The 23203-nt window shown below is 42.8% G+C and overlaps 1 protein-coding gene across 1 annotated transcript in view; it reads left to right on the top strand.

The window, feature by feature from the left end:
* Window positions 1-21166, top strand: part of LOC144497820 (uncharacterized) — a 32614-nt gene extending 11448 nt beyond the window's left edge. Inside the window, exons 3-9 of the mRNA XM_078219258.1 lie at window positions 3226-3298; window positions 7894-8220; window positions 8541-8675; window positions 11789-11807; window positions 11921-11955; window positions 18842-18894; window positions 20795-21166. Of these exons, the coding sequence (XP_078075384.1) occupies window positions 3238-3298; window positions 7894-8220; window positions 8541-8675; window positions 11789-11807; window positions 11921-11955; window positions 18842-18894; window positions 20795-20881 (717 nt within the window). The 5' untranslated portion in view covers window positions 3226-3237 and the 3' untranslated portion in view covers window positions 20882-21166. The remainder of the gene's footprint in view (window positions 1-3225; window positions 3299-7893; window positions 8221-8540; window positions 8676-11788; window positions 11808-11920; window positions 11956-18841; window positions 18895-20794) is intronic.
* Window positions 21167-23203: the final 2037 nt, after the last annotated feature.

Genomic DNA, 23203 nt, shown 5'->3' with positions numbered 1-23203 from the left:
CCTCCTACCCTTTCGGGGACCGTATCCCTCTATTCCCATCCTATTCATGTATTTGTCAAGACGCGCCTTATCGTATCTGCTTCCACTACTTTCCCCGGCAGCGAGTTCCAGGCACCCACCACCCTCTGTGTAAAGAACCTGCCCCGTACATCTCCTTTAAACCTTGCCCCTCGCACTTAAACCTATGCCCTTAAGTAATTGACTCTTCCACCCTGGGAAAAAGCTTCTGAGTATCCACTCTGTCCATGCCCCTCATAATCTTGTAGACTTCTATCAGCTCACCCCTCAACTTCTGTCGTTCCAGTGAGAACAATCCAAGTTTCTCCAATCTCTCCTCGCAGCTGATGCTCTCCATACCAGGCAACATCCTGGTAAATCTTTTCTGTACCCTCTCCAAAGCCTCCATATCCTTCTGGTAGTGCGGCAACCAGAATTGAACACTATACTCCAAGTGCGGCCTAACTAAGGTTCTATAAAGCTGCAACATGACTTGCCAGTTTTTAAATTCAATACCCCAGCTGATGAATGCAGCCATGCTGTATGCCTTCTTGGCTACCTTCACCACCTGCATTGCCACTTTCAGTGAGTGACTGTGTGCCTGTACACCCAGATCCCTCTGCCTATCAATACTCTTAAGAGTTCAGCCATTTACTGTATATTTCCTATCTGTATTAGATCTTCCAAAGTGCATTACCTCACATTTGTCCGGATTAAACTCCATCTGCCATCCCTCCGGCCATATCTCCAACCGATCTATATCCTGCTGTACCCTCTGATGGTCCTCATCGCTATCCACAAATCCACCAACCTTGGTGTCATCCGCAAACTTACTAATCAAACCAGTTATATTTTCCTCAAAATCATTTATATATATTACAAACAGCAAAGGTCCCAGCACTGATTCCTAAGGAATGCCACTTGTCACAGCCTCCATTCAGAAATGCACCCTTCCACTGCTACCCTCTGTCTTCTATGACCGAGCCAGTTCTGTATCCATCTTGCCAGCTCACCTCTGATCATGCGACTTCACTTTTGCACCAGTCTGCCATGAAGGACCTTGTCAAAGGCCTTATTGAAGTTCAGGTAGACAACATCCATTGCCCTACCCTCATCAATCATCTTCGTCACTTCCTCAAAAAACTCGATCAAGTAAGGCACGACATCCTCTTCACAAAACCATGTTGCCTCTCGCTAATTAGCGAGTCCAGTTATCTCCAAGTGGCAGTAAATCCAGTCTCAAAAAATCCTCTCCAATAATTTCCCTACCACTGGCGTCAGGCTCACCGGCCTGTAATTACCTGAATTATTCTTGCTACCCTTCTTAAACAAAGGAATAACATTGGTTATTCTCAATCCTCTGGGACCTCCCCTGTAGCCAGTGAGGATACAAAGACTTTTCTCAAGACCCCAGCAATTTCCTCCCTTGCTTCTTTCAGTATTCTAGGGTATATCCCATCAGGCTCTGAGGGCTTGTCTACCTTAATGTTTCTCAAGAACCCCAATGCCTCCTCCATTTTGATCTCAACATGACTCAAACTATCTCCACACCCTTTCCTAGACTCATCATCCACCAAGTCCTTCTCTTTGGTGAATGCTGATGCAAAATACTTATTTAATACCTCGCCCATTTTCTCTGGCTCCACGGATAGATTCCCTCCCCTCTCCTTGAGTAGGCCAACCCTCTCCCTGGCTACCCTCTTGCTCTTTATATATGTATAAAAAGTCTTGGGATTTTCCTTAATCCTGCTGGCCAGTGACATTTCATGACCCCTTTTAGCCATCCTTACTCCTTGCTTAAGTTTCTTCCTACTTTCCTTGTATTCCACACTTGCTTCGTGTGTTCCCAGCCCCCTAGCTATGACAAATGCTTCCTTTTTCTCTTTGACGAGACTCACAATATCTCTCGTTATCCAAGGTTCCTAAAACTTGCCATACTTATCCTTCATCCTTACAGGAATGTGCCGGTCCTAAATCCCTATCAACTTACACTTGAAAGCCTCCCAAATGCCAGATGTGATTTGTCCTCAAACATCTGCCGGATAAAGTGGTAAATTCGGGGTCACTTTTAACATTTAAGAAAAACTTGGACGGGTTCATGGATGAGAGGGGTGTGGAGGGATATGGTCCAAGTGCAGGTCAGTGGGACTAGGCATAAAATGGTTCGGCACAGACAAGAAGGGCCAAAAGGCCTGTTTCTGAGCTGTAATTTTCTATGGTTCTATGGTTCTATCTGCCCCCAATCTACATTCAGTTCCAGCCTAATATTGTTGTAATTAGCCCTCCCACAATTTAACACCTTCACTTGAGGACTACACTTATCTTTATCACGTGTTACTATTTTATTGAATTCTGCAATATATAATACAAATTCTGCGGATTTCATAATCTATATCGTCCTTTTATCTCGAAAAACAATGCGTTACTATGATTTTATTTGCGAGGAAATGTCTGGCGCTGCTTTCAACTGAAAACCCAGACAATTTTTTACACACTTTCAGATGGGATTAGAGAAACAGCAGCATGACTATCGTGTCGTGTGTCTTTCCAAGTGGAAGGCTGTATATTTCAGAGACTTATGTCAGTAACTAAATCTCAAAGCCGCATGGACTATCGACAGCTCTAAACGGAGACCCGTTCACGCCATGGATGAAGTGGCAGTTGGGTGATGAAAAGTGTACATTTTTAAAAGTCACTTTATACTGAAGGCCTTGTGGACCATAAAACCATAAGATATAGGAGCAGAATCAAGCCATTCGGCCCATCGGTTCTGCTCCGCCATTCGATCATGGCTGATATGTTTCTGAACCCCATCCTCCTGCGTTTTCCCTGTTACCTTTGATCCCGTTATCAATCAGGAACTGGGGGACTTAGTGGATTTTGTAGTCGGTGCTAAATTATATAGAAAAGGGTGCAAAATAGCAGTTACGCCTTTTTTTTGTTGTTGCTTTAGTTCTGAGGATGTGGACTGGAGTTGATATGTAGCCTGGCATCTTACGTCTTCCTGTCTTCGCCAGGCTCGTTAATTTCGTTGACGTCTGACTTCCTGTCAGATGTGAGCCTGTCAGTTTAGCCATATACTACAAACCCAATCTGCAAAGTTACCAGCAAACCGCGGTGCTGGCTGTACCATTTCTCGTTGTAGAGCTCCATGCTATCTCACGCTGAAGGCTGATCTTATCGCACCCTGCCATTCAGACTAACGAAGTTTCTTTTCCTGTTTGATAGCAGTCCGTAGCAATGGCGACAGAACGGTGGGCAACGACCTCTCTATTTCTCCTGATTTCGAGTTGTCTAACGGGTAAGTGAATAGTCGCGCTCTGATTGTTTGAATATTGCAAGAAAACCATGGGAGGCGATATTTTTTTATCGCGAGACTATTAATCCAGACACTCAGCTAATGTTCTGGGTACCCGGGTTCGAATCCCGCCACGGCAGGTGGTGGAATTTGAATTCAATAAAAATATCTGGAATTAAAAATCTATTGAGGGGCAGCACGGTGGCACAGTGCTTAGCACTGCGGCACAGTGCTTAGCAGTGCTGCCTCACAGCGTCATGGACCTGGGTTCAATTCTGGCCTTGGGTCACTGTCTGTGTGGAGTTTGCACATTCCCCCCGTGTCCGCTTGGGTTTCCTCCGGGTGCTCCGGTTTCCTCCCACACTCCAAAGATGTGCAGCTTAGGTTGATTGGCAATGCTAAATTGACCCTCGTGTCAGACGATTAGCAGAGTAAATATGTGGGGCTATGGGAATAGGATATGGGTGGGATTGTGGTCGGTGCAGACTCGATGGGCTGAATGGCCTCTTTTTGCACTGTAGAGATTATATTTTTATATTTTTCACCCGCTCACGTTGTATATCTATATTCATATATTTGGAATGATTTTTGCAGCAAATTATTAAACCACGTGCTTACATTTCTCTGTTTTATTTTCGATGTCTGTTATCTAAAGAAATGTTTTGCTCAGTTACCAACCTGGGACTAATAACACACAATTGTTAGTGAGTTTTTTTTTAGCGACTCTGTGGTCTCTGCAAATCAAAGAATGCATCCAACTTAGTAACTGCCGAATCATTTAGCCCACGAATAGTCCCTCGGTGCGTTTCTGAAATTACTCAATCCTAACTGTTGATTCTCACACCTAACACGTTTATTCCTTCCACTCCAATTGCCAGTAAAATGTTCCACCTTCTTGAGACGTATAGGGAATAAATTCCTACAGCATTTCCGATTTTTTGTGCTGTTTGTAATTTGTGAAAATCCTAAAATCTTGTAACCGATATGCAGACTGACTCCAGTTAAATAAAAACAAATTATTGCGGGTGCTGGAATCTGAAACCAAAAGAGAAAGTGCTGGAAAATCTCAGCAGGTCTGGCAACATCAGCTTTGACAAAGGGTCACCTGGACTCGAAATGTCAATTCTTTTTTCTCCTTGCTGCCAGACCTGCTGAGATTTTCCAGCATTTTCTCCTTTGGTTACAGACTGACTCCAGTTTGCGCAACCCATTATAATTTTAGATCATTGGACCATATGCTCTTTTAGATATTCTTGTCAAAGAAATCCCAATTGTCGATAGTTCCTCAAAGTTCATTCAGGGTTTAACCGTGCAACTCTGTACCTCTTCTAATGACTGGAGATGCTGTTGCAAACAATGGCACCTGCAATTCCCCTGATACAATCTCACCAGGCAAGCTATGGTTTTCAAATCGCCAATCTAGAATGTTTGGTTTTGCTTCCTGCAGTGCAACCAAGTTGACAGATACTTTACACAAATAATTGCTGCAAATGATACAATTAATCAGAAGTTACAGAATTACCCTTTCTAATAATCATTTGCTCTAACGTTTGTGTTTAATATCAAGATACTTTTAAATAAGGATTTGCAAAGCATTGCCAGCGATATTATCGAGTTATGTCTAACGTCAGATGTTAACAGCTCAAATCAACTTTGGGCTCCAATTCTCCCGGAATTATTGGGAAGAACATGTGATGTAATTCATATTATTTCTTCTTTTCAAAATCAGCCAATGCGTTGATAGAATTGTTTTGCCAGAAAACAAACATGCAACCAAGTGTACAGTTTAGAATAGTAACTATAATACTTTGTTGCTTATCGTGGAAGAATACCTTCTGTCAAGTCAGAAATCGTATTGTCACAAATTTCGGGTAGGGATCAGAGAGAAATGAGCGTTTCTTGTTAATTGTCTAAATAATGTTCATCATATTTCTTTATTATTGCTACATGCAGCCGAAAAATCGGTAAGTTTCATCTCAGTCCAAGCATGCAGTCATTTCTTTTAAGGATTACTTTACAGGATGTGAGCGCCGCTGGCTAGGCCAACATATATTGCCCGTCACTAGTTGCCCTTGCCAGGTAGCGGTGAGCTGTGTTCTTGAACCGCTGCAATCCATGTGCTGTAGGCAGACCTATAATGTTGTTAGGGAGAGAGTTCCAGGATTTTGACTCAGCGACAGTGAAGGAACGGCGATATATTGGCAAGTCAGGGTGATGATTGGCAGTTGATGGTGTTGCTATGTATCTACTGTCCGTGTCCTTCTAGATGGTAGTGGTCGGGGGTTTGGAACCTGCTGCCGAAGGAACACTGACGAGTTCCGGCAGTGCAACTTGCAGATGGTACACAAGCTGCCACTGTTCGTTTGTGGTGGCAGAATCGAATGCTTGTGAAATGTATAGCAGTCAAGCAGTTTGCTTTGTCTTGGATGGTGTCAAGCATCTTGAGCGCTGTTGGACCTACAGTCATTTAGGCAAGTAGAGAGCATGCCATCACATCCCTGTCTTGTGTCTTGTGGATGGCGTACAGGTTTTGGGCAGTCAGGAGGTGAGTTAATCGCCCCAGGGTTCCTAGCCTTTGACCTGCTCTTGTAGCTACAGTATTTATGTCGCTAGTCCAGATCAGTTTCTGGTTAATGGTAATCCCCACGATGCTGATTAAAAATAATCCAGTGAATTAACACGAAAACTAAACATGGAGCTTTCTTCTGTGTGAATACATTGGAATGATCGTATTTTTATATGCCACATCCGATATATTTATAGATAGCTGTTCTTTTCCTTTGAGGAGAGCAGCTTTTAAGCAAAGGCATGACACCCAATAGGGTTAACGCCCTAGATTGTAATATTTAAATCTAGAAAGTAAGTTCAATTCAGTTATTTATGGACATGGTATGGAAAAGGAATCCTTGATAGAAGCCCAACTCAGCACATATATAAAAAAGCATTCAATCTTCAATGAAAAATCCAGTTTATGTTTACAGGAGAAACAAGGGCCTCACTTCAATATGTGAGCAGCAATTCAAACAGGTTCACAAAGAAATATGTGTTCCTGCATTGATCCATTTCTTCATGGTTGCTTGACACAGGAACTGGGCAACTGTGATCGGCCAGATCTCTGAATATATTTGGGCAAATGTTTCGTTTCCCTGAATTTATGTTTATGATGTGGACAGTTTTCAATGATTTGTTGTGCACTGTAGTATTCTATGATTCTGTTAACATTCAAGACTATGGGCCAAGTGTTGTCAAGTGGGGTTAGTTGGACAGGTCCGGGCCTTTCATGCGGCGGTGCCGACTCGATGGGCCGAATGGCCTCTTCTGTGAGTGTTCTAGTTTATTGTTCCATTAACGCAAGGTATTAATAGCAAATGCCAGCATAGAATCATATAATCCTACAGTGCAGAAGGAAGCCATTCGGCCTATCGAGTCTGCAGCGACCACAATCCCACGCAGGCCCTATCCCCATAACCCAATGCATTTACCCTAGCCAGTCCCCCTGACACTAAGGGCCAATTTAGTATGGTCAATCCACCTACCCCGCACATCTTTGGACTGTGGGAGGAAACCAGACCACCCGGAGGAAACCCACACAGACACGGGGAGTATGTGCAAACGTCACACAAACAGTGACCCAAGCCGGGAATCAAGCCTGGGTCCCTGGTGCTGTGAGGCAGCAGTGCTAACGACTGTGTCACCATGTCGCCCATTTCGAATTATATTCTGGCTCTATATATTAACGAAACATCTTTTATCATAATATCCTGTTTCTGAAATCAGATATTCGTATATAATTATCTAAGGATAAATGTATTGAATTGATTTATTATTTTGTAATATCAATTCAACAATATAAAATTAAAATGATGTTTTTGATTTTCTCTTCATTATTTTCTATTTATACCTGTCATTCCCTCTTTCCTTTTCCAATACTTCCTCTCTCGTATTTTTTAATCATACATATAATAATTTATTTCGAAACTAATGATAACATACTGTTGAACTAATGCAGAGGGCAATCTGAGGTTGCATGATTTTCAACTCAAGACTTCCCAAAGGTCTTGAAGTTTTAAAGTTTATTTATTAGTTTATTTACTAGTGTCACAAGTAGGCTTACATTAATACTGCAATGAATTCACCTAGTCGCCACACCCCAGGGCCCGTTCGGGTATACTGAGAAAGAATTTAGCACGGCCAATGCACCTAACCAGCACGTCTTTTGGGCTATTGGTGGAAAGGAGCTTCATGGCCAATGAATGCCGACTGAACCATAATCTTTGTTGCTCCATAGGCCAACGCGCCAAATGCTTTGTTCACACCGAGATTCTTCAATTAGGACGAGATCAATAGTTCACAAGAGTTTTTTTGTTTTTTCTATTGAGCATCAAATTTTCTCTACTGCACTTTGTGGGGAAAAACATTCCCTTATTTACTGCATCAATATTTTCTTAGAATAATATGCGCCTACAACTTGCAATTATTTGTGTCACAGGCGAAGGTGCCACAACTAAACAAAATGGTATTGGTTCAACATGCGCGATACACCATTTTTTGCCTTTGCAATGGCTAATTAATCTTTGTCTTTCTTTGTAAATCACTAGGTACGGAGGCCGCCACTTCTCCCGTAGTGCAAAGACCCGGTTCAGTTCATATATTCCAAGGTGAAAGCGTGATTTTGAATTGCAGTTTTCAGTTACAAGGGCTGGGAACCTACAGCTGGAGGAGGGATGACAACCCCATAGATTTTGACTCTCCGAGGTACAAGAACAGAATTGTTAAAGCGGACCAGCATGCTTTCAATTCGAGGAAGGATGCATCCATCCGTATTAAGAATATGACAGAATGCGAGTCCGGGATATATTACTGTGAGATTGAAATTTTGGGGAAACCGAAGCAATCAGGCAACGGAACCTCGGTGACCGTACAGCGTAAGGAAATCTAACCAGAAAGCATTGCAGAGCTGTTCGCACTTTTAAAATTTTCCCTCATTCGTTCCATCATACTGTTGTTACTCTGCTTTTGTGAAACTCGTTTTTGGTTTCCGAATGGTTAAAATTCCGTCCATGTGTGGTTCTACTTCACTCCCTCCCCATGTCCATATTGCTTGTACGCCTTTGCCTTCCTCTCCGCCTGCCTATCTTCCTATCCATTTCTAGCTTAATGTCCCTCTGTGTCGCTGCTCTCTTCGCTGTTGTTCTTTCGGTACGAATTTATGAAGTAGCAACTTATGTGTTATTTCTTTCTACAGATGTTTGCGACAAATCACTCCCTGTAAACAACTTTCTGTTTGACTGGATGTGGATCGCAGTGGCAGGGGGGGTCACCTTGCTTATTATCCTGGTACTGCTAATGGTGATAATAGTTCTGGCTCGACGAAACAAAGGTATTTGAAGTATTGAAAATAGTAGCCATATCGTGGCATTTTTTACTATCATGCTTCATTCTACCAGAATATCATTACAATGCAACATTTTTATAGCAAATGTCAAGTGAATAATCAATACATTTTGCAGTAAACAAGGGCATGCATGATACCGAAGCTTTTCATACTTGAAGTATGCAGTTCCTTCTGGTCTGCGTATTATAATAAAGCATGGTGTTTGGTCACTACAGAAAGCACAAGAAATAAGCTTTACTCGATCTATGGATGTAGAAACATTCATTATATTTATTGCGCGCTGTGCCCAAAGACAGATCCTTGCCCCATTGTCTGCTGATGCTTCATCATGAAGCGTTTCCTTGTCAGTTCAATGTCTATCAGTGAACGTTTGCCATTGCCTTTCACTGTCAGGGGTAGGATGAAGGGGCAGGTCCCAAGGCTACCTCAGTTGGGAGTGCAACAGAATCCACGTTGTTGGTGTTATAGAAACATAGAAAATAGGAACAGGAGGAGGCAAATTGGCTCTTCGAGCCTGCTCCGCCATTCATCACTACCATGGCTGATCGTCCAAGTCAATAGCCCAATCCTGCTTTCTCCCCATAACCTTTGATCCCGTTCACTCCAAATGCTTTATCTAGTTGCCTCTTGAATACATTCAATATTTTGTCATCAACTACTTCCTGTGGTATTGAATTCCACAGGCTCACCACTCTTTGGGTGAAGACATGTCTCCTTATCTCCGTCCTAAATGGTCTACCCTATATCCTCAGACTGCGACCACTGGTTCTGGACACAACCAACATCGGGAACATCTTCCCTGCATCGACCCTGTCTAGTCCTGTTAGAATTTTATCAGTCTCTATGAGATTCCTCCCTCATTCGTCTGAACTCCAGCGAATGCGATCCTAACCTAGTCAATATCTCCTCATACATCAGTCTGCCCATCCCCGGAATCAGTCTGGTAAACTTTCGCTGTACTCCCCCGAGACCAAGAACATCCTTCCTCAGAAAAGGAGACCAAAACTGCACACAATATTCTAGGTGTGGCCTCACCAAGTCCTTGTATAATTGCAACAACACATCCCTTCTCCTGTACTCGAAACCTCTCGCAACATACCATTTGCCTTCTTTACCGCCTGCTGCACCTGCATGCTTACGTTCAGCGACTGGTGCACAAGGCTTATCCTGAGGCACACTATTTAGCTACCTAAGCTAACGAGTCCTCCTTAGAACTTATACCAGTTAGGAAAGATTAAGGAGGCAAGGATGTGTTTTCGACGGAAAGGGAAGATTCGGACCCACCCCAATTTTCAAAATTATGAGAGACTGTCGCATAATAGGCAGCACGGTAGCACAGTGGTTAGCACTGCTGCTTCACAGCTCCAGGGATCTGGGTTCGATTTCTGGCTTGGGTCACTGTCTGTGTGGAGTTTGCACATTCTCCTCGTGTCTGCGTGGGTTTCCTCCGGGTGCTCCGGTTTCCTCCCACAGTCCAAAGATGTGCGGGTTAGGTTGATTGACCATGCTAAAATTGCCCCTTAGTGTCCTGAAATGTGTAGGTTAGAGGGATTAGTGGGTAAATATGTAAGGATATGGGGGTAGGGCCTGGGTGGGATTGTGTTCGGTGCAGACTCGATGGGCCAAATGGCCTCTTTCTGTACTGTAGGGTATCTATCTAATAGTATCGTCACTAGACTATTAATCTGGAGGCCCAGATTAAAGCTCTGGTTCCAACTCACAACGTGGCTATTGGTAGAATTTAAATTCTATCAATAAATCTGGAATATAAAGCTGCTCTCAGTATTGATGACCACTAAACCAACACCGATTTTCATAAAAGCCCTTTGGTTCACTCATGTCTTCTGGAGATGTAAGTTTGCCTCGGTACGTGACTCCAGACCCAGAGCAACATGGTTGATTCTCAACTCCCATCGAAAATGGGCGAGCAAGCCACTCATTTCAAGGCCAATTTGGGGATGGGTAACAAACGCCAGCGACGTCCACATTGCATGAAAGGATTAAGAAACAAACAGTGTGCAAGCGTTTGACAAGTGAAAATTTAGAGACTTAGCATAGGCTATTTAAGAGGCAGACCAGAACTGGGGGCCATTAATATAACCTGACCATTAATAAATTAAATCGTGAATTCGCGGTAACCCGCTTTACCCAGAGAGCGGTTAGAATACGAAACCTGTTCCCACAAAATATAGTTAAGACTACTGGTACAGAGACATTTAATGGGAAACTAGAGAACCACATGAGAGACAAAAACAAGTACAAGAACCCGTTGATGGGGTTAGATGAAGAAGGGTTTGAAGAGTTTTTTGTCGATCAAAAAGAACAGCATGAAGCAGTGGAGTCGAATGGTCTGTCCCTGTGCTGTAACTAGCTTCTAATTTTCAAACTAGGGTGCTTTTGCAAAGTATTATTTCATGGGATAGCATGAACGGCATTTATTACCCATCCATAATAACCCACTTCAGAGGCCAGTTAAGAGCCAACCATATTGGGTCTGGAGTCATATGTAAGACAGGTCGGTTTAGGATGACAGATTTTCTCCAGGAGAATGTATTAATAAACCAGTAGGGGATTCCTTTTACACCAGTCGATGATTGTTTTCATGGTCCCCAATACTGAGGCTAGCTTTTAACTCCAGACTTATTAATTCATTTTATACGACACCAGCCGCTGAGATACCATGGTGGGACTTCATTGTCCTCCGAGCATTAGCCTGGGTCTGTCGATTGCTCGTCCAGTGTATTGCTACCATGTGCTGAATCACCTTTTATTTTTCAGAAAACATGAATTGCAGGGTAATAGTTTAATACGTCTTAATACTGTAACGTGTTGCCGGGAACCTGGTACCAGGGAACATTAAAGGAAGTGACATTAACAAGTAGACGAAAATAGGTTAGGAACAGTAGATATTGATTGTGAGTAAGATCATAATGTTAATTCCCCATTCATGCACATTTACAGTAAGTCCATTTTAGCAGAGATACACGATTTTAATAATTTTGAGATCGCATTGTGGTCAATCATTGTTTTGGATATCAATTGTCAATATTAATAACAGTATTAACCACGATTATATTTAATTATTTTATTTTTTACAGCTTACGCTTTACTTGTCAGGTAAGACAATCAATACTTCCTTGCCAATTTGTAATGACATAATGACTTATTCCGAATGTTTGCCCACGATGGAAAATTACAGCACATCTGCTAAATATCTTTTTGTTCTGCAGAGAATGTTCTTCTTTTGATTGCGCAAAAGAACCAGGTAAGTGATCACCATCTTTATTTGATCAAGATGTTGTCAGTTGCTTGTATTAATATAAAAAATCTGCAGGCTGTGTGGATGTATGTGCATGTATGTATGTGTGTGTGAATGTGTGTATGCATGTAAGCAAATGTGAGTGTGTGTTAGTGTGTGAATGCGTGTATGTGTACGTGAGTGTGTTTATATCTGTATGTTTGTGTATGTGTCTGTGTGTGTTGTGTGTGTTTCTGTTTGTGTGTGGGTGTGTATATGTGTTTCTGTTTTTGTGAGTGTGTGTGCGTATGTGTTTGCGTGTGTGAGTACATGTGTGTTGTGTGCGTTTGTGTGTGTCTATGCGTATGCTGCTTCAACTCAAACAAACCACTGGGTTTGAACGCACAAAGATAGACAGAGTACGCAAATAAAGGTTTATCATGCATCATTGTGCCTGAAATAGATCAACCTATATTGATCCACCGATTGTCATTAGTGAGCAAAATAAGGATTTGTCCTTGTTCAGAGCAGCAAGGAATATTTATTCCTTTCTATTGGGAAATAAACAGATTGGAATTTGATCACATGACAACTAAATTTTGAAACTTAGAAGAGGTGGCCTTTCAGCAGTGAGATGATTCAGCAAAAGTTGCTTTATTTCAACATAGCAGTCACTGAGTGAGCTCAGGGTGATTCTGAGATTTCTTTTCATGACGTGTAAAGGAATCAGAATTGAAATTTGGAAAGTTTTGCTTAACATAACCCTTATATTTAACATCAGAATAAAATACGTTTTGAAATGTAATTTCCATTCATGCTCACTTACACATTTCCTCAACATTGTGGTGACAAGCTGGAGCCATGACGCTCAATATCAGTTTCAGAGGCGCTGTTAAGACAAACTGTTCTCGCCTTGTACAGGCAGAAGGTGGTGAAGTGGTGAAGTGTAAGTTACATTCACGGTAGTTATACGGCAAGCCTTTATCACAAAACGGATACAAGCAAATACTTTTTAATGAAAGCACAAAGCTTCCTTAAGTCTTTTTTTCTTTAGAGAAATACTCTTAAATGAAAACGCAGAAACACCAGTTTTCGCAACAACATCTACGCTCTCATAACGTCGCTATCTATTTAACAAATTCAAGACTTCAAGCCTTATTTTCTCTCAACCATTTTGAAGTAGGAATTCCTTCTCATGGTCTGGTCAACTTTTATTGCCATGCACTCCTGCGGTATGTGAAGCAATATCAGCATAGTTTAAATAAGAGCATAAGAACATGATAAATGTGAGCAGGAGTAGACCATTTGACTCCTCGAGCCTCTTCCATCATTCAATGTGATCTGGCTGATCTGCTGGCTGAACCATATGTGCCACTGTAGTGGCCAGCCCCAGTATTCAGAATTTGCTGAATTGACTAGAAACTTTTTCGGTCAATTTCAGCTTTAGTGGCAACAACTGAGGCTGCAAAGGGTTAAGCCATTCCATTTCTGTAAATCACTACAACACAAAACGACAGTGAACAGATGTAGGTTTAAATATAACAATACGCGTAAAGTACACTCAATAAGAAGAACATCTGTCCGTCTGTTAGTCTTCCCAAAACAAGTACAAACTCCAATATGTACTGTAGGATCACATTTCAAAAAAATCTTCAGATCTTTTTTACTCTTCCCGTACTTAAGAAAACGAATTCATGCAGAACTATTTTGCTGCCTTTGTTTGCTCGAAAGGGTTAACCATCCATTCTTCCTCTAGGCACGATCACTCTTTACAGCTTTTGTACTCCCGAATAAGCCATTGCCGGCCAGCTATTTTCCTTTCTGTTGCTATAATCCGTTCCCTTGTGCTTCTATTTTTAACAATTTCTGCTTATTCTCTTCCTTTCTAAACTTCTCGGATGTGATTACAGCCAACGACAGTATGTGACCCCGCTTGTACAAATAAAGCATCGACCTGTTTCAGACTACATTACTTCCCGGTGAGGATATTCCCGTATCGGTCACAATAACTTGGTCACATCCTTTCCGCTTCTTTGCACAGGCGTGAGCAACAGATCTTGCCGTTCACATTTATTCGCTGCCAGAATATCCACATCGTCAGTTATTCTTTCAAACGGTTCTCCTTCCCGTATCAGAGGCAAGAGATGATTTCCCTTAATTTTATAATTTTAATTAGCATTTTGTGTGATGTGTTCAGCAAGAGTTCTTCAATGGCTTTTCCTCGGCCGAGCCGTAGAATCGCGAGAACCATATAATCCCGACAGTGCAGAACGAGGTCATGTGGCCCAACGTGTCTCCACAGGATTCTCCGAAAGAGCATTTTACCCAGCTCGCCCCACCCCTACGAATCCTCGTAATCCCACACACTTACCATGGTTAATCTACCTAACATACACATCTTTGGACACTAAGGGGCAATTTAGCATGGACAAACCACCTAACCAGCGCATCTTTAGACTGGAGGAAACCGGCAGATTCAGAGGAAACCCACGAAGACACGGGGAGAACGTACAAATTCCACACAGACGGTAACCTAAGGCTGGAATCGAAGCCGGGTCCGTGGCGCTGTGAGACAGCAGTGCTTACCAGTCTGGACTTGGGTGACTGCCTGTGTGGAGTTTGCTCATTCTGCCTTTGACTGCGTGTGCTTACTCCGGGTGCTCCGGTTTCCTCCCACACTCCACAAATGTGCAGCTGATGCACCCATCTGATCTGCTGAGGCACAAGGTCGCATAATGAGCCTCCAGCCCTTTCTAATTATTGCTTCATGTTCGCCACTAACTCATGACAAGAAGTTTTGGTAGTTCAGGTAAATGGAACCAGAATGAACGATGCATCAATTTTTTACTGAACTAAAGTGCATTTCATTCCGTGGAATTGTAAACCTACCGCAAAGAGCAGCGATTAAACTTGTTTTGAGAAAAATCGACTGAAGTGACAAACCGGCTGGTGTTCTCTGGATTGAGCGCATTTTAAGCGCGTTATTTCTTTCCGTCTGTTTATGGTCGTTTTGTGTTGATAATCGATCGGTCCGGGAGGGATTTTACGGCCTCGCTCGGGCGAGACGGACATTTCAGTTGTCGGGCCCTCGCCCACGCGGATTCCGTGGTGGGCGAGGTGGTAGAGGCCCGGCTGTTTCGTAGAATGAAAAGGGTTCATCCCTTCGGAGCCTCGTTGTACAAACAGCAATCCAAGCGTTTGACCAGTGTATTTTCTATAACCACATGCTCACTTTATGAATTGGTTCCTCTGTATACTGATATAAATAGGTTGCTTTTGATGATATAGATACATTCTGACTTTGTGTTTGATGTTGAAATTAACCGAACGAGTTTCTGATCAACTCAAAAAAATTTGAACACTGTGGTTGGCCACTACAGCGGATCAGCCAGGATGCCGTTGAATCGCTCTTTAGAGAAATGAAATGTTGCTCGGGCGAGGCTCGTAAAATCCCACCCGAGGCCAATGGAGAATTCCGTTCTGCGAGTTGCGCCCGCCCAGATTCCGGGGCGGGCGTGGCGGTAAAATTCCGGTCTTTCACAAAACTAGGGAAATACTACTCACACCTTGCCCCGTTCGTCAAACCAAGACAATTCAAATTTGACAGACCAAATACGATTGCAACACAAATCATTTATAGCGAGAAGCCAAGTGCAGACATGATGCAATGGCTTTAAGCAGGAGGAACCAGATGGTCTACTCCTGCTCATATTGGTGATGTTCTTGTGCTCGTATTTAAACTATGTTGCTATCCTTCTGCATACCATACTTGTATATGGCAATTTAGAATTGACCAGACCATAACAAGGGACTCATATTTTAAAATGGCTGAGAGCAAATCGGACTTGAATCATTGAATGTGTTGAATTGCTGGAGACGTTTTGAGAGGGTGAATGGTGTTGTCAAGCTTAGCGTTTGTCCGTTTTAACTTAATATTATCTAACGAAAAATGGTTTAAGGAAGCTAATGTGTTTTAATAATGTGTTTGATTTTATACGTTTCTGTGCAAGGAATGTACTTCAATTATTTCGTTTTACCACTTCTCAAGTATGCTGATTTTTGCCTGTACTGTTTGCTATAACAGCACATCTGAAACTACCATTGAGGTGCATGACTAACACTTGTTACCTACATACTGAGGAAATTTGTAAGCGAGCCTGAGTGGAAATGACTGTAAAATGCCTTGACTTTTGATGTTAATTACAGGTATTGTTTAGATGACCTTTCCAGATTTGAATTCTAAAGCCTCATCAGATCATGCAGGTTATCATTTAACACATTATTTGCTCTACCCTAACTTAGCTGCTTGCACAGTTGAGCCATTGATTATAATAAATGCCTTGCAGAGCGTAAATCTATAATTTTCTCCTTCACCAACTACATGTAACACCGTCGTGACCTGTAACTTGCTCTTGTGTTCATCGTGATGGCCAGCAGTTCACGAACTACTAGGTCATTAATCTTTTTTTTAAGACGTCCACCGACAGTCACCATGGTTACTTGAACATATTGGACAGAATATCTAATGGACCCGCCACAATGGCTCTTTAGCGAAATGAAATGTCGCTCCGGCAAGGCTCGTAAAATCCCACCCGAGGCCAATGGAGAATTCCATTCTGCGATTCGCGCCCGCCCAGATTCCGGGGCAGGCGTGGCGGTAAAATTATGGTCTTTCGCAAAATTAGGGAAATACTACTCACACCTTGCCCCGTTCGTCAAACCAAGACAATTCAAATTTGACAGACCAAATACGATTGCAACACGAATCATTTATAGTGAGAAGCCAAGTGCAGACATGATGCAATGGCTTTAAGCAGAAGACATGCAGAGAAATAAACAGTATGACATCGTTGAGCCTCTTTTGAAGCTTAAACATAGGTAATCCTTTTGAGCTTGACTTTCTCCAAGATTTACTAAGGGAAGTTCAAGATCTCTACAGGTCTCTGGTCACACTTACTGGGCGGAACGGAATGGTCCCAGCAGTGAACACCATCCTACCATCACCATTTTTTGGATTCACCCATTCGGATTATGTATGAATTCGGTGGTGTGCTGGTTGCTCTCTGGGCTCCAAACTCCACCCAGAGCAACATCCTACTGCACTTTCTGATGCTCGCCTATTCAGACGCCGGCCGCTCTCCAGTCCTGGAAGCAGCAGCGGGAACATCAGCCACGCTGTTCCTGAAGAAGGCCCGACCATGGTGAACGATGAGTTCGCCAAAGGAAGTTGAGTGGGGGAGGATCTCTGCGGCCAATCAGTGTGGACCGGGGGAGGGAGATTATTGTGTAGGGGAGGGTGGTGCCCTTCGGCGGATCCCTCCCTTACAACTGGCCGGTCCCTCCATTTGGCACAGGGAGTACCAGAAGGAGTGCCTCTCCATGGCATGATCGCAGTGTTCGCCAGGTAGTTTTCCCAGATGGCGTAGTTGAATGCCATTCTTAAAGTTACAAAGCCTTCTTGAAGTTTTCTTAAAGTAGAGCTCAGCGCGGGCCGTGCAAACTTTTAATCCATCTCATTATTGGCTCCAAAAAAAGCCAAATTCAAACTGAACCCAATACACAGCTCCCCACATGAGAGATGTACAAGATCCAAGCGGACAAGAAAAGGAATTGCACCTTATCTTGGGCTTGCTTATTCAAAAGGCTAAGAACCAGCGGCGACGGCCCTTTCATCGCCTTTGAGTGGCAATTTAAGTCCCTCAATTGGCTTCCAGGTGGGTTACGGCTTTGTACCTTATACGGTCCCGCTCCATTAAACTCTGCCGCGCCTCCCCGCCACCCTCAGGCTGAGTACAAAATTTTGCCCACTGTATGAGAGTGGAATTATGAAGAAGATCCCGAGAAATGAAACACTCCTGCAGAAGGTTACATAATAGCAAATTCTCTATCCTGTCCTATTGCATTTCCTATCAGCCGTTAGGCTGTCTCTGCTATCAGGTTCCACAGATGTGATGTCTAAACAAGCTAACAGATACAAATCACACAAAGATCTAGAGTCTCACCGGCAGCTGAAGGGCAAAGTCAGCCAAATTGCATTCCAACACATTGAACAGTGAAGCACCCTAGATTTTAACTAGCTACAGCTCACAAACAGAAGGAACTATGAATCAAAAAGCCAACACAATCATACACATACGAAATCTGAGTCTCACCTTAGCTACATATCCACGGCTAGAGTACCTTACAACTTCAAAAGTACTTAATTGATTGTAAAATCTCTTTGGAGATCCAGAGGTTTGCAAAACTTTCCTTTCTTCTTTAAAGTTTATTTTAGACGCTGAGCAGGTGAGTTGGGAATATCTCTAAGCATGAGTGCACATAGACCTTCAACAGGCAAGATAGTTCCATTCGCAAGTGCAACATTGCTGAAAAGCTACTTGCTGGAACACACTCGAGTGTGCGTCGCGGCAATGAAAATATTTACTTGTCCAAGAGATCAGGTGAAATTCAGGTTTGATTTTAATTCGATTTATTATTGTCACATGTATTAGGATACAGTGAAAAGTATTGTTTCTTGCTCGCTATATAGACAAAGCATACCGTTCATAGAAAAGGAAACAAGAGAGTGCAGAATGTAGTGTTACAGTGATAGCTAGGGTGTAGAGATAGATCAACTTAATGCAAGGTAGGTCCATTCAAAAGTCTGACCGTAGCAGGGAAGAAGCTGTTCTTGTGTCGGTTGGTACGTGACCTCAGACTTTTGTATCTTTTTCCGGTGGAAGAAGGTGGAGAAGAGAATGTCTGGGGTGCATACTAACCTTGATTATGCTGGCTGCTTTGCCGAGGCAGCGGGAAGTGTAGACAGAGTCAATGGATGGGAAGCTGGTTTGTGTCATGGACTAGGCTACATTCACGATGAGATGAGCTTCCTTTAAAATATGGATTAACCATTATCTCCCTTTGCACGAAACAGAAGTACCTCAGAGAAAGAAAGTGCGGGAAGTGCGAGATCACGTCCAACATCAGGTAAATGTGTGTCTGACTATTTTTTTAAAGTTTATTTATTAGTCACAAGTAAGGCTGTGAAGTTACTGTGAAATTCCCCTAGTCACCGCACTCCGGCCCCTGTTCGGGTCAATGTACCTAACCAACACGTCTTTCAGATTGTAGCAAGAAACCGGAGCACCTAGCAGAAGCCCACACAGACACGGGGAGTACGTGCAAACTCCACACAGCGAGTGACCCAAGCCGGGAATTGAACCCAGGTCCCTGGCGCTCTGAGGCAACAGTGCTCACCACTGTGCCACTGTGCCGCCCCAAAACATGTCGAGGTCCCACCACACGTGAAATGATACATCTTCACAGGCACATTTTTGTGCAATGGTATTGATTATATAAAAAACATTTATCAAAAAATAAACCAGGTAAAGCCATTGGAGTAACGGCACAGGTCTACCTGAGCAACATGCCATTTACCTGGGCTCTTGGGTGCCTGAACTGCCTGCAGTCCTAAACATGGACACCTTCTCTGTGGCGCTGCTGGGGCTACCGGTTACTGGGTTACTAGTCAATTCGATTAGCCCACAGCATTCTGAAGTGGGACTTGCTCATCATATCCATGGGTGGCTAGTTTATACATTCAGGGGCAAATTAAAATTGAAACCCTTTCTTCCCAAAATATCTAGTTGGCACCCTGTAAAGGGTAAATTCCATAAGGCCAGAAGGAATAGGAGCCGGAGTAGGCCAGTCGGCTAATCGAGTCAGCTCGGCCATTCACTGAGATCATGACTGAGATGATATGATAATTCTCAACTCCGCTTTCCTGCCTTATCTGCATAACCCTTGTTTCCCTTACTGATTAAAAAATGGTCTATCTCAGCCTTGAACATACTTACTGACCTATCCACCACAACCCTCTGCGGTAAAGCTTTTCACAAATTCACTAACCTCTGAGAGAAGAAATTCCTCCTCATCTCTGTCTTAAATGACGACCCCTTACTCTGAGATTATGCCCTCTGGTCATAGAATCTCCCACAAGAGGAAACACCTCTCAACATCTACTCTGTTAAACACCCTGAGAATCCTGTATGTCTCAATAAGATTGCCTCTCATTCTTCTAAATTCCAGTGAGTACAGGCCCTACCTAGTTAGCTTATTCTCATAAGAAAATACCTCCATTGCGGGGATCAACCTAATGAACCTCTTCTGAACTGCCTCCAATACCACGAGATCTTTTCTTAGATAAAAGGGCGAAAACTGTCCAGTTAATCCCGGTAGAAGACATTTTAGATCGCAAAACACAATTTAGAGCTCTTGAGTGTTTTGTCCCTAACAGGCTAGATTTAAAATGTTTCCAACACAATTGTTGTTCTTCGAGAGCTTTGTAAATAACGATACTCTGTGTTGGAGGGCCTGTTCCTGTGCTGTACTTTTCTTTCTACTTTTCTTTATGCAGATGTGGCTGAGACATGCGAATTAAGTGTAATATTAGCTCTGTAATATAATCTAGCATTACGTAAATATGATTTTTATCTGACTGTTGCTCCTTCAATTTGAAAGCTTTTTTCTTACTTTACTCAGACGGGGACTGTTGCTCTGATTTTGGCGCCTTCTTTATCTGTAGCTCCATACCATGTCCTACACCTGCGGTCTGCATTCCTGTTATTTGAACAACAAGGACTTGGAAGTTTTACAGAAAGGAACGTGTCATCGAAATTTTTCATTTTGTACTTATCAGTAAAGCTACACAAGATAAACCAATAGTAAAGGGAACAGTAATTTAGACTTCATTAGAAGAGAGTGCTTATTTGTTGGCAGGTGTACACTGGTTGTCAACAAATGCTGCATAAAATTAAACGGGTGAAAAAATGCGTTTCTTTTTACCGCGAGGCTGACCAAGGTAATGTTTGTGTCCTTTCTCCAAAAGCAGGATGATAGTTACCTTCACTGTCACGGTAATGAAGCCAAAGCAATGAAAAACCGCCCAGCGCTGCCAAGGAGGAACATGCAGTAGATCTCCGCATTGTTTGATTATTATCGTGTCTCTATTTCACCGTCCGGTCTTATCAAAATAACTGTAAGATAAAAATAATTACTTTCAACTTTTCAGTTTTTTGTGGTAATTAGTTCTTGATTGTTGGTGTACAATATACGCTGCATTAAATTTTAAATATATGACTTTGTTTATTTTTCAAATAGAATTTCTTTGAAGTTGCTGTTCCCGTGGCAACCTATATACTATTATTATTCATTATTATTAATATGATACTTTAAAAAATAAATTATGGTATGTTGCCGTATCTGACTAGTGTAAAATTTATTGCCCATCCCTATTTGCCTTAGGAAAGTGATGATGAGCTGCCTTCTTGAACTCTTACAGTCCCTGAGCTGTAGGGACACCCAGAGTGATGTGAGGGAGGGAGTTCCATGAGTTTCACTCAACGACAGTAAAGGAAGAGCGATAAATTTCCAAGTCAGGATGGTGAATGACTTGGAGGGGACCTCCAGGTTATGGTGTTCCCATGTATCTGCTGCTCTTGTCCTTATAGGTAGTAATCGGCGTTTGGAAAGTGCTGTCTAAGGAACCTTGGTGAGTTCCTGCAGTTCATCATGAAGATGGTACACCCTGCAAACACTGCATATCTATGGCTTGAGAGGAGGGTGGAGGGGGTTTAACATGTTATAGATTTTACTTAATAATCTGAACTATTTAGAAGTAAACCTATTACTTTGCAACTGAACAATTCACGAACATAGAAATGCGACTTAAATGCAAGCTTAATTGCATGAAACAACTTCGCATTATGTAATATTTTAGCGCTTTTAAATAAAAATGCATTTCAGTTTTGGGATTTCTGCTTATTTTGATTGGAATTGATGCTGTACAGTTAAATAATTTAAAAAAGTAAGTGTCAGAATAGTATATATATTTGCAGAGCGACTCATCTACCGAACAATGTCTTAGAGAATTTTGCAAGGGTGAGTGGGGAATAAAGCAAACGCCTAGAATTAGGGAGAAGGATGGAGGGAAGGGCAGAATGGATCAAAAGTTTATTTGTTGACTTAGGCCAGTAAATTCCACTGTTTAGAATGGAGATGAGTGGTAGGTAATGATCGTCTAAATGCAATAATGGAGGCAAAAAAAACTATGGTGTAATTCCAAAGAGTTAAATTACAATTCAAATACTCCGAACGGGGCTTATGAAGGTAATATAAACGAGTGTTGTGGTTTGGTGGCATGCTCTTCGTATCTAAAATTATCTTTGAAAATTATTTAGAAGTTGAAGGTTTTGAAATAGCCTTTCAAAGGAAGGATGCAGCAAGGTGGAGCAAGTCTCTTACAATGGGGCGGCACAGTAGCACAGTGGTTAGCACTGCTGCTTCACAGCTCCAGGGACCTGGGTTCGATTCCCGGCTTGGGTCACTGTCTGTGTGGAGTTTGCACATTCTCCGCGTGTCTGTGCGGGTTTCCTCCGGGTGCTCCGGTTTCCTCCCACAGTCCAAAGATGTGCGGGTTAGGTTGATTGGCCATGCTAAAATTGCCCTTAGTGTCCTGAGATGCGTAGGTTAGAGGGATTAGTGGGTAAATATGTAGGGATATGGGAGTAGGGCCTGGGTGGGATTGTGGTCGGTGCAGACTCGATGGGCCAAATGGCCTCTTTCTGTGCTGTAGTGTTTCTATGAATCGGGACGGGCCGGAATTTTACCGCCACGCCCACCTCGGAAACACGCCCGCCAAATTTCGGGACTGACGAGACTCGCAGAATCGAATTCTCCGTTGACCTCAGGCGTGATTTCACGAGCCTCACCCGAGCGAGGTCGTAGTCACTGAATAAATGGCCATGATCCATCATTATGGCGAAGCTGAAGATGCTGCGTGCTTGGCATCTTTACATCTGTGAGAGATCATAGAATCATGGAATTATAGAAAACAGACACAAGGAGAACGTGCAAACTCCACACAGACAGTGACCCAAGCCGGGAATCGAACCCAGGTCCCTGGAGCTGTGAAGCAGCAGTGCTAACCACTGTGCTACCGTGCCGCCCTACCACTGTGCTACCGAGATGACGGGAATGCAGCCTCATTTGGAGATTAGAGACGAACAAGCCAATTCTAGGGAGACAAAACCTACCACAAGTGTTACATGTGAAGTTATCCCTTGCCGTTGCAGGATGATCTTTGCTGCCTTGGGGCTTCTGAAACCACATACTGTTAGGGTGGCGTATTCCTGCCCACAGCTGCTGTTGCGATATGCGTTGATCGTCAGTTTGACATGATTGATCATAGAATTATTGAATCCCTACAGTGCAGAAAAGGCAATTCAGCCCATCGAGT

This window comes from Mustelus asterias, chromosome 8 (assembly GCF_964213995.1).
Source record: "Mustelus asterias chromosome 8, sMusAst1.hap1.1, whole genome shotgun sequence".
Taxonomy (NCBI): domain Eukaryota; kingdom Metazoa; phylum Chordata; class Chondrichthyes; order Carcharhiniformes; family Triakidae; genus Mustelus; species Mustelus asterias.
This window is presented reverse-complemented; position numbering and strand designations above follow the sequence as displayed.